At 34.6% G+C, this 13,257-nt stretch overlaps 1 protein-coding gene and 1 pseudogene across 1 annotated transcript; both read left to right on the top strand.

Annotated features, from left to right (window-relative positions):
- The first annotated feature begins 3,032 nt into the window (after window positions 1-3,032).
- LOC138326720 (uncharacterized) lies at window positions 3,033-7,624 on the top strand. The gene is made up of 2 exons (XM_069272737.1): window positions 3,033-3,302; window positions 5,424-7,624. The coding sequence occupies exon 2, from the start codon at window positions 5,686-5,688 to the stop codon at window positions 7,618-7,620; it is 1,935 nt and encodes a 644-aa protein (XP_069128838.1). The 5' UTR covers window positions 3,033-3,302; window positions 5,424-5,685; the 3' UTR covers window positions 7,621-7,624.
- Window positions 7,625-11,535: 3,911 nt separating this feature from the next.
- Window positions 11,536-12,282, top strand: LOC138327286 (uncharacterized; annotated as a pseudogene).
- The last annotated feature ends 975 nt before the right edge of the window (window positions 12,283-13,257 follow it).

The following is a 13,257-nucleotide window of genomic DNA, read 5'->3' on the forward strand; positions in this document are numbered from 1 at the left end:
AAGTGTTTGCATGGTTTGTGACTGACGTAACTACACTGTATGGAATTCCTCGAACATTCCTGAGAGAAGTCCCCGGTTGTAGCCTCGACCAGTGATTCGTTTTGTTGTTTATTACCGTTACAATGCCTAAACACATATAGTCTGTTTTTATGTCATATACATTTTAATTGGATCTAATAACAACTCTTTATTATTATTTTGAATCCGACAACGAGGAACTTTGTTTACACTTCATACTGTAGGCCAACCCATCGCGAGTAAGCTAATGACGAGCATGATATTGTCTACGCCGCCTAAGGATCAGTCTTGAGACAAATAGAAGACCGAAATCGCTTTTTTTTAGTTTATTATTAATTCAAAGCAAATCTGTCGTCTGTGAAAAGGTAAAACGTAAATTAAGTAATTAAAGTTTATTTAGATTATCATATGACGCAAAGTCTTACCGAAGCGTGAACTAGAAGTAGCCGAACCTACTCTGGGTTTGTATTCATACGTCGTTGTATTTTTGCTCATTTGAACGCAACTCCACTCTCGTTGACTATATAGGGGCATATGTAAATATACACATTCATACCAAAAGTAGAGATTAACATACATTTTAATAGAATATTACTGCTAACTTAAGTAGGTAGCTGATGTTTTGTTGTATTTTGTGATGTTATGTTGTTGTGTTGTCGTATGGTGTTATAGTGTGTTGTGTTCTGGTGTTTTGTGTTGTTGTTTAGTGAGATGTTGTGTTTTGTTGTTGTGTGTTGTGTTTTGTTTTTTGTGGTTGTACTGTGTGTTGTTGTGTGTTGTTGTGTTATGTGTTGTTGTGTGATGCTTTGTTGTGTGATATTGGGTAATGTGTTGTTTTGTGTTGTTGTGTGTTATGTTGTTGTGTGATGTTGTTGTATGATGTTATTTTGTGTGTTGATATTGTTGTGTTGTCGTATGGTCTTGTTGTATGTTGTGTTGTTTTGTTGTGTTGTTGTGTGATGTTGTGTTGATGTGTTGCGTTGTTGTATGCTGTGGTGTTGTGTTTTGTGGTGTGTGATGTGGTGTGGTTTTTCTCTTGGTTCTCTGGCTTTCCACTACCTCCTACACCTGGCGCGTCTTGAAATAACCCTGACTGTTAATAGGACATAAAACAAAAATAAACCAAACCAAACTAACTAATGCATTTGTCCGACAACTGTTTGTTGATTTCTGCACTTATTTGCTTCATAATATCGTTATAAAAATAGATAAGAATGTACAAAAAATTCTTGGCCTTTTATAAAAATATTGACCTTTAATTTTAGCATTCAATTTTCCAAAGTAAGATAGATAGATCGAGTCGACTAAGGCCAGTCATCGGGAAAGTTTGGTTACGTAATAAAAAAAAGAGTTCTTATGGGGTCACCTTTCAACGGGGGTCCATTTTCAACGGGTTGGTGTAAAAATTGCACTTACAGTTCAGTTTTTAACGGTTTTTTGGGTTGATTTTTCAACGTTGAAAAATTTCCCGAGGTCAGTTTTCAGCGGGGGTCCATTTTCAACGTTACACCGGCTCTAGTGACAATGGTGATGCTCTTCCTTGAAACCAACATCGACATGTTCTATGTTTCTTTGTATAGCGGTGACTGAGTGATTAAGATGTCCCGATATATTACCACAAGCCCTTCACTCTCACACACAGAACCAGCATGAACATTATTTATATATTTTATAATAGGGGACGTTCTATATGGGTGCTGGGATATGTAAATCAAATTTCGTGAATCCATGTAAATAGCGAAAATTTATCACCCCGAAATAATATTAACATCAATGATTCTGATAGAAATTTCCGGACAAGTTTTAAATCCGTGAATATAAATCTTCGCGAACTTGTTTTGAAATGGAAATCGCGAAATTAAGTAGCCGCGAGAGAAATTTGGTTTACATTATAACCAGTGATTGGAAACAAAATCGTGCATATGAAATAGAAAGATATTATCAAGAGGTTATAGCTTGATACAGGAAATTTTTCATAAAATATATTATAGGGAGTTATAGGGATCGGTTTAAAACCAGAAAACCCAAAAGTAAAAAACTATTACTATCTAAATTTGGTCCTTGGTTTAATTAGTTTAACGTCCTATCAACAGCCATATTCATTTAGGGACGTGTCAGGTTTGATGGTGGAGGAAAGCTTTAGTTCCGAAGAAAAATCACCGATCTGCGGCTAAAACCTGGCAACTGCCAAACATGGGATTCCAACTCGCAACAACTCATAGGTGGAGAGATTGTGGTAGTATGTGTCGGTCCACCACGACCCCTAAAGAAACTATTAAAGTAGCGCTTTATATACGGTAAACATATAGTCACAACGTATACCATGTACATAACACGAGTTTCACTTCCACTTACTATGTAGTTTATAGTATGAAACATAATTTGATGATAAATTCGTGGTTCATGACAAGTGAAATAGCTACGAATAGTTCATGTTATACGGTATACGTTTCAGAACCAAGATCAAGTACAATGTACACAACATAAATATACCAGATTGGCAAATATGACTGAACTTTGGATAATAAAATCCAAAGGATGCATGAGGTATTTAGCGTTATGAACCACTTACCTAGAAGAAGTATGCAGTAAGATATCTACACGAATGTCTTGTCCCTAACGGGTTGACTAACTGTATCAATGTCATTATACATGCCTCTATTGTTACCATAAACCTGTATACATGAACACAAACATGAAAAATAGTCACTCAGCCTGAATACAAATGTCCCCTCCTCGAAAACTAGGAAATGACAAATGTTCCACTCTTTCATAAAACACGAAGTATTTTGTTTTAACATGAGTATTGTTTTAAACACAAGAAAATGTGTACACGTGCATCATAATTTAATCGTATTTTCATCCCTGTGTTACGTCTATGGAATGATTAAACGCTATCGAACTTGACCTTTGGTCTGCTGGGAGATAAATAGAAAGCATAGAAAGCAGGGGCGTTATAGACACATAATTGTCGCTTATTTATATCGGTTACTTGACTGAGATCTTATAACGCAACTCGTCAACATGTATTTATTTCGATAAGGTCCATTTATTGAAACTCAACCTTAAATAATACAATGACAGAGGTATGCCTTAGATAGACACAGTAAGATAACGCCGTGCTATTGTTCACGTAGTTAAATAGTACACCCTGGGTAAAGGCGAATCGACGAGTACGGGCTCGTGGGTAGACTGATAAAGGACATATTAGTTCTACCACATGAGGACCACAAATTTAGTTGACGAAGATGGAAACGGGAGAAGAGAAATCAATGTACCTAAAGGTCAGTGAGTTTTAAATTTTTATTTTATTGGCCAAAATAAAATCTTTAATAAGAATCTTTAAATTGAAAGGGCAGGATATTTGAAATATGTGCACGTGGTCCCCACCCCCCCACCCCTTACAAAACAGTTGGCTGATATTTTGACCAGTAAGTGCATACTTAAACTTTAAATGTTAACTTTAATTTAACGTATTTACACACTTAAAAAACATGGATTAGCACTAGAATTATAAGAATAGCAAATCACGATGAACTCGCTCCGCTTGTTTAATTTCTTGTGTACAATTTCGTGAACTACAATACTAGTACCACTGGTATTCAGAATTACAGTTTATGTTGGGTAGGGTTATATCGGGGATATTTCGAGATCACATAACGTAAATGAAACCATGAACTTTGAATAAAATAGTGATTATAACAAAAATGAATATGAAATATGCATATCAACGCTGTATCACTTAACAACGACGTCTTAAGTTAGGTGTTTGACCTCAACCCGGGAGGCGGATGACTTCTCAAACACTAGCTGGCCCTACTTAAACAATATAAGTACCCTCTCCTTAAGTCCCATGAAACAATACCAATATGTAATTGTCAAACTATCGTAAATTAATCGCAAATCAAACAAGAGAAAAAGAAATAGGAAATACATCAAATAAATGGACATAATCAAAAGTGGTTAAGAATTGTACGTGCATAGAAATAGATGTGTATTTATCAGAGTTATCTATTGAATTATGATTATATACAAGTAATATGAAAGCTTCAACATCTTATAATTTAGACCCTTTGATGACATTGCTTGCCATTGAAAAAATCCTATTTTTATTTCATTCATTTTATAATAACACACATAACGTCTTTTACCGGCACAACATTACATGACTGGTATTAGTCTTTGCTGAATACAAACAGGTGAAAACGGACACAAAATCAGTCAAGAATTTGTGTGTAATGTTTATTTATTTTTTTATATACAGGTGGACATTTTCAAGCGAAACGTTTATCTTTTGTTTACACTACATTGTATATACAGACCACGAATATCCTAATCTATATTCAGCTCGCTTATCAGTGCTTAACCGATCGTGAATTCCAATCTCTCACCTTTAATCGTACAATATAGAAATATCAATTACTATTATAGTATAACATAGCTTTGTCGTCAAGGATATCAGTTAATCAGCCAGCACCTAAACCAGTACATGTCGTTACAGGTATGACTCACTTAAAATACAAGAAAATCTATCAAAAACTCCAATAACAATACTACTGACAAATTAAACATTTTTTTTCCGAAACTTCATTTTGTTGATCAGTTTTTGACCTTTGATCCCTACAATTACCATGGGTCATATGATACCCTCATTTATACATACAGTATCTGTATTAATCTGATACATACGGTGTATTTTCGTTTAAAGATGCTCCATCGCCGACAGAGCATAAATGTAATTCATCATTTGAAAAATAACTGGTGTTTAATCGTGTATATATCTGTCTAATTAACACCAAAAGTAATATAAAATAATCAATTTTGCCTTTGGTGCATGCGCAATCAGTACTTCATTCCATATAGGATATATTGCCACAGATTTTTTTTTCGGGATGCAATTAATTATTTTTCATATTTTTACCTTGAAGTAAAATTAGAAGCTTAAACTTTTCAATGGCGGTAATGGTGTGAAGTACGTAACTTTTGTAACTGAAGAAAAATACTTATTCATCTGCTCCTGATTTTGATAGTGAAAAATTATCATTGCATATTTAATATTTCAAATTGACAACTCCCTAATCTTATTCTTAGCTCAAAATGAATGCAGTGAAGGGGCTTGAAGTCAATTTTTGAAAGTAGAAATTTTAAGCTTTATTTATTTTGTACTGAGCTTTGATTTCTCTTTTCTTTACTCCAATCATTCCACTCTACCTATCGGCCGTTGCTGAATTTTTTGCCGCAAATAATTTTTGGTTTAACTGTTCAGCCGTAAAAAAACACGAAATATCTGTTTAGTGTTAAGTAATCAAATGCTTTATCGAAAAAGTATCAAACAGTTGTAGCAATGTATATATGCCAAGTAAAACATATTATTTAATTGTACATGTAACGGATAATCATTTCAGGTGGAGGAAAATGCAGATGAATTTCTTATCCTGTAAGTGGATGACATGCATCAGCAGCGACATCTTAGACTGCTCACCATTTCTAGGAAAATGAAAAAGTAAACGAATGTCAACTGCAAAAAACAGCATCTATTTGGTGACTTCATACAAGATGACCAATACAATTATTCCCAAAGTGCCAATTATTTGCAAATAGTGTCCATGGATTTCAGCTGAACATGCCTTTAACCTAGTTATCGTATCGATAATATTCCAATAAAACATGTGGTCGTCAAATTCTAAACAGAAGAAAATTGTACTTTTCTTCTGCATTTTGCTATTGTTAGTTTATCTCAACAACAAGTACAATGCTCCGCCGCTGACGATGGACTTACGTCACTCTGATGTACACGCAAAATGTGTGTTACCGGAAGTAGATCCATTTGACAAAGAGCTTTTGAAATTGGATAAACATCCTAAGGTGCCAAAATGTAGTGATAGTATGCCCCTACTTTACATTGATACGGAGGGTTATATTCAATTTAACAAAACATCATTCTCCGTAAAGCAGCTATCATTATCTGACGTCGTCTGCTCTTATAAACCCGTGGAACGAAGCGGGGGCGACGATGTTGTCATCTTTAAACCTGAAGTCATGATTTTGGAGCCTGAATATATCAAAGCTGATGTTATTGTCGCCGGCTGTTTGGACAAAAAAGGTAAACTTATATTTCAAAGCGTGCTTACAACAATTGACTTTAAAACAATTCTGGGTACTAAGGAAATCAAATCTGCTGCCCCGGACCAATTTAATGTTATAATGTTTGGCGTAGATTCCTTATCTAGGACAGGAGCCCTGAGAAAAATTCCAAAGACTATGAAATATATCGAAAATTATTTGGGAGGAATCACTTTCAAAGGGTATACTAAAGTCGGTGGCAATACGTTTCCTAATGTTGTTCCACTATTAACAGGCAAACGAGCGACCAAGGAGGATCTAGGTGAAGCATGGGGACAATTCTATTATGATGGCTATCCGCTTATAATGTATAATTTTTCCCGTGCGGGCTATGTGACTTATTTCGCCGAGGACTGGCCATATTTCTCTACATTTAACTATCTATCCAATGGCTTCAAGGTGCAGCCGACTCATCATTATTTACGACCAATGTATCTAGCAATGAAACAACTGGCGCCCGTTTCAACATCATTAGAACAGGTAAATCTATTTTTAGAAGACAAAAGCATTAAAGTGTTACCTTCGTCATTGTGTTATCAACATAAAATGAAACATGTAATATTTCTGGAGAATTTAAAGAGATTTATGCATGTATACAAATCTAAATTAAAATTTAGTTTTTCGTGGATGAGCGAACTTAGCCATGACTATCCATACTACCTAGAGATTGCTGATGAAGATTTTACAGACTTTCTTCAATGGATGAAAATGGAAGGACATCTGAACAATACGATTTTGTTATTTATGAGTGACCATGGAAGTAGAATTGACGATTTAAGAAATACCCCTGTCGGGAGGATTGAATCCAGAATGCCGTTGCTATCTGTGGTACTTCCTGATCGTTTTAAACAAGAACACAAAAACCTTGTTCAAACCATGCGGCAAAATACAAATGTCCTAACAACTGCTTTTGACGTGAACGCCATGATTGCTGACGTGTTACGCAAAAATTTTGTACATATTGAAAAGTCGGCTAAACACCAGAAATCGTTACAGGGGATCAGTCTTTTTCAGAAAATTCCTAAGGAAAGAACGTGTGCGAATGCTAGCATAGCCGAAAATTTTTGTCCGTGCTATATCAGTAAGGCCACTGCTAAAGATTCGCCAAATGTTCAAAAAATTGTAAATTTCAGTTTAGAAAGAATTAACCGGATGCTGGGTAATCACCGAGATGTATGTGTTGTGTTAACATTGTCTCAGATCAAAGATGCTCAGCTTATTGTGTCCAGTTTTAAACGTTATGAAGCGAAAAAGAAATTTTCACCTAGAGAATCCTTCTTTACACCGGAGAACGACAAAAGTAAATATACAATATTATTTGAAACATCGCCAAGTGATGCTCTGTTTGAGGTAACGGCGCATATTGAAAGTAGTGGTGAGGTTTCCATTGTTGGAGACGTCATTAGAACAAACCGATACGGGACACAGTCCCAATGTATCTCTGATAAATTTCTACGTAATTACTGTTTCTGTAGGTAATTAATTATAAAAAACCTTTTCATATGTACTTTAAAAAATTGTCCTTTCAACGATTTTATGGTAAAATGCACACTACCCAATTCCTTTTTATGTGTTTTTGTATTCTATTTATGCTAAAAGGCCTACGACTTTTCGGAAAAGGCTTTTGGTTTTTTTTAAATGGTAATGTAAACAAGATTAATTATTGTAGAGTCATAAAAGTAATTATCTTAACATTAATACTCCACTTACCATCACCTTCTGAACAATTTAATCATAATAGATACAATTCTAATATTTATAACGTGAGTAATATTTTGTTTCTCACCGTTGTCCTACAATGTAATTACCACACGTTAGTTGATCATCACTGCGCCAGACGACAAAACAGCGATATTTAACAGACGACAAAACAGCGATATTTAATTAATTCTCACTATTTAACATATAACACATGGAATATATCACTTGTCTGGTAGTGTGACATGATCTAAGGCCATGGAATTTTTTGCGTTTTTTATTGTTTGTAAGAAACTTTCACTTTTTTTTTTGTTGCAGAAAGGTATTGAGCCTTTAGGCTTTGAAAACTTGAAAATATGTAAGGGAAAACAATTAACAAGTGTCTTTTAAAACGAAAATTTGAACTATGATGTTATATAAGTTTTCTATTTTTTATATACAAGCATGTGTGTGTGAATAAGATAATACATACTTGGGAGTTAGATAAAATTGCCAGTTCTCAGCGGCTGTTCATAGAGTTGGGGACACCTTGAGGATATTTTGCTTGATGTGTCATTTGTAATTGATTGTTTTCATGTTTGTAGTTTATTAAATTATTTGAACATGAAATGTCTTCTGATAGTCTGTGTATTACAAAAATGAATGCACATGTACTGCAACACAAGATTATCACATTTGTGCAACACAATCTTTGTATCTTTCATAAGCCAATCTTCATGGAAATTCTAAAAAATCGATTTTTCTTGAGATCATTTTTTCAGAAAAAAAGAAAACATGACTATTTTGATGCAATTTTTCACTAAAATTGGGTCCGGACTTAATTTTAAAATAACGATATTTCGTTTTATTGTGGAAAACCCAGCTTATTTGATATAGTTATGAATTCTATATCACCTACTGAAGGTATGAACATGCTACAGGCATATTATTTATATGTTAAGGGAAGCCACAGGGAGGAAATATTATTTGTTTAAAAATCCTTAAAATCTGGATTGTTAAGTCATTTGTATTAAATCTTCCACAAAAAATGAAATATTGCTGTCTTATTTTCATTATTATTTTCATGGTTAGAAAGCTTTATCTTTAATTCATTTCATCAGATGGGGGATAAGACAAAGGTATATTTCAATACGGAATATTATGAAATAATTAAACCTTCTTTGTACCGAACATTTTTTCGACTCGCATAATTCTTTCCATAACGAAGTCGTATTGAACGTCGACGTCGTAATTAACGCAGTCTCGTATAGGATGATCCAAATAATCCAATACAAAAGAGTGCCTCTAAGAAATTATTTGGAAATATTTGTTATATTTTCATAAGGATGAAATTTAATAAATAGCATATGTTAGAGAGACAGAACTGTATGTAATTCAAAACAGAAAACATATATAGAAGTTAATTTTCGAAATATCCATTGATATTTCGAAAATTAGTTATTGGTTCAATGCAACGGAAGTTTCATTTTTTACGATACTTCGCGGAACTTCCAATGAACAACTACATGTATGTATATATTGGTCTTATATATTGTGCCTGCATTGATAGATATAATTCGCTACTGTATGCTTTGCAAATAATTGTAAGATTGTATGTTTTTTTTCAATAGATATTTCAAAAGATTAAATGCTTAGCTTATGATATTTGGCAAACCAAAAGATAAGAGTCCGTGCGGTTACTTTTCTACAGTCTCTAAATTTTATGGTAGAAGTTAATCATATAATTTAATCATATTTTGATGGACTGTGTTAAAATTAGTCGTTACTATGGCCATATTGTATGTCACATTTAATGAGCAATTCACATATGCTAATGAATATTAACCTTCGTTTTTCATTAATAGGTCATGAATGATTGAAAACAGTTGCACCGATATCGAGTAAATAAGCCATAGTAGAACGTCCCTTTCCTAAATTGCCCTCTATATGTATAACCCTGAGACAGAGATCAAAATGTAGAAATTCATATGGATACTGACTGAAGAGTTAATGACAAAAAGTCTAAATTGGACATGGTGTTATATTATTAGACAATGTTTGATGAGTACAGGTGACAGGCGGACCAACTTTTAGTATTGCTCATTTTACTCAGCGTAATAAAATACAACTTAATCATGTTCTCAAAAAGTGTTTCTCCCATGTACAATGGGAAAAACACGTGTTTTATTCAATATCCGCTAATATGAACCACTGTCAGAACTATTTGTAATAATGTGTCTGTGTAGCTCAGATAGTTTGGACGTTGGCACCAAGTGCTAAAGGTTCGCATCATCACTACCTCTGCTTTTTATTTTTATTGAAACAAACAATAGCAATATCTTATTTTGTTATGTCAAATACATATTTTAAATTATTTGTGATTTCAAATATAAACAAAAATATTCGCATTAAAATATCCTTATAATAACCGATACTATGCCAATGGTAGTCTTGGTAGGGAAAGAATTAGTATTGATTATTAAATCATACAAATACACTTTAATTTCACACCGAAATATATATCTAATTAATGCACTGTTTTTGATAGTTTTGATGCTTGTGAGTTTGGCGTTTATTATGGGAACAATTCAATAGGCCATGACTATTTAATTTGGATTTAAGACATACAAAATACATCATGTGACATTTTACCTGTAGTGTACATGTATTTTTAATTTTTAGCACGAACTAAAGTTGTACGCGGCCTAGGTCGTAGAAGGCGGAAAGCGAACATTTTGGTAATCGACGGCATCGTTATATTTAGAATATAAAGTTGTGTTGTTTTAGAATACACAGTTTTATCAATTACATATGTAAACTGTATCAGGTTTACCGGGACACTTTTAAACAACATATATTGTGATAACACTTTCAAAGAATATTGTCTAGTTTACTAGATGTCGTTTTAAATGAACCGTTTCATATCACCGAACACTGGTCAGAATTTAGAGTGATGATATCGTTAAGAGAGAGGTTGGTTTACATATAGAAAATGTCATTATGGCGTGGAATGGGTACTGTTTTGTGAGCTTTGTTTCGAGTGACAACCTAGACTGGCCAGGTATATCATTCTTAGCAGCATGTACCCCTTTATGATGGTACCACTGCCATCATAATTATGATGGTACCACTGCCATCATAATTATGATGGTACTCCCCGGTGCCATCATAATTATGATGGTACCCCGGTGCCATCATAATTATGATGGTACCACTGCCATCATAATTATGATGGTACTCCCCGGTGCCATCATAATTATAACGGTACTACTAGGTGCCATCATAATTATAATGGCACTTCTAGCTTTAAAAAGCACTGCTGGGTATCAGATATAAGAATGCAAATAGTTGACATATAGGATGGCATTTGTAGGGGTGCTACCAAGCATATTAAATGTTAAAATGGTGCTTTACATCTCTTTGATTGATCACAGAATTTCGTTATTATATGGTGTATAAAAAGTCGTACGACTCCCGGGTACCATCATAATTATAACGGTACCGTTATAGTTATAAGGGTACTCCTCGGTGCCATCATAATTATAATGGTACTACCAAGCATATTACATGTTAAAATGGTGCCTTATATCTCATTGGTTGATCACAGAATTTCGTCATTATATGATGTATAAAAGTCGTACTTTACTAAATGAACACATCATTTTCTCTCTGAGGAAAAAAAACCCCATAAGTTATCACTGAAAAAGCATATAAGACATGGCAGATAGCGTTTTAGTGCGCTCTGAAAGCATGGACACAAAATGTGGAAACACTGACGAAAATATTCCACTGGTCACTGACGAAGATGACCCTGTGAAAACATTTCAACAGGATAACACAGACATATCATCGAGACAATCCAATGGTGATTATTGCAGATTGGATTTAGGAAACGACTGCTATGTAGTCGCAAACAAATTCCGAGAGAAAATCCTTATTCACGTCAGGCTGTATGACACGTCAGAATCAGGGACATTATTTCCTACAAAGAAAGGCGTGACTCTCAGTCCCCAACAATGGAAAAAAACTACAGGTTTGGCACTGTAAAGACGTTGATGAAGCCATAGAGAAATACCTTAGGGGTGAAGACGTTGACTTAATGATACATCTGGGGCGTAATAATTATGTGTCATTGAAGACTGGATATGCTCGAGTTAACATCCGACGTTGGTTCATGCCCATCTTTGACGACAATTCAAGAATTCAACCCACTAAATCGGGCGTGGCGTTAAATTTCGAACAATGGAGAAGATTGAAAGACTGTATGTTAATAATGCCTGAATACATCGGAGACACTCTTGACAATGTTGAGTTTTGTGTAACGAGAGATGACCATCAAAACCAAGAAGGAATGTTAAGGTGTTTTGAATGCAATCCAAATCAGGTTCTGAACTAGTGATTTTATGAAGAAAACTTTTATCACCGAGTGGGACTAACATTAATAATACCATATGCGAGGTTTTTTCTTACTAGTTGGGCGACACCTGAAGGAGTGTCGCGGATGAAATGAAGAGAAGAGAAAGGGAAGATAATTCTTGTTGTTACTCTTAAACGGGACCATTTCCATTAGGTTATGAACAAGAGGCCGATGGGCCTTAACGGTCATCTGACTATTGGCACAATACAACATCTCAAAGAATAAAGTAGTGGCACACAGTTAAGGCAATAAAAAAAGCCTCTTTTATTAGAAGAAGTCCAGGTTCTGATATATTTAATGAATTATACCATGAATGAAGGTCCCTTGATCCTCACCATGCTGCAAATCCAATATCTAGTCTCAAGGTAGTCATTCATGTTACAAGCTCAATATCAGGTCTCTCTAGGCCTTTAAGTTATTCACACGAAGTCGTTTAAAAGATTTAAGCCAAATTGATCTGAATGAAGGTCAAGATAATTTATTTGAACAAACTTGGTAGCCCTTCATCCAAGCATGCCGCAGACCTAATATGAGTACCCTGGGCCTTTTGGTTCTTGAGAAGAAGTCGTTTAAAGATTTTAGCCTTTTTGACCCCTGTTACCTTGAGTAAAGGTCAAGGTCCTTCATTTGAACAAACTTGGTAGCCATTCATTCTAGCATGCCACAGACCCAATATCAGATCTCTAGGCCTCTTAGTTATTCACAAGAGGTTGTTTAAATATTTTACCCTATTTGACCCCTGTGACCTTGAATGAAGGTCATTGTCCTTCATTTGAACAAAGTTGGTAGCCATTCATCTCTGCATGTCACAGACCCAATATCAGGTCTCTAGGCTACTTACTTATTCACATGAAGCCGTTTAAAGATTTTAGCCTTTTTGACCCCTGTTACCTTGAATGAAAGTCAATGTCATTTATTTGAACAAGTTTTGTAGCCATTCATTCTAGCATGCCACAGACCCAATATCAGATCTCTAAGCCTCTTAGTTATTCACAAGAGGTCGTTTAAAGATTTTACCCTAT

Source organism: Argopecten irradians, chromosome 7, assembly GCF_041381155.1.
Source record: "Argopecten irradians isolate NY chromosome 7, Ai_NY, whole genome shotgun sequence".
Taxonomy (NCBI): Eukaryota; Metazoa; Mollusca; class Bivalvia; order Pectinida; family Pectinidae; genus Argopecten; species Argopecten irradians.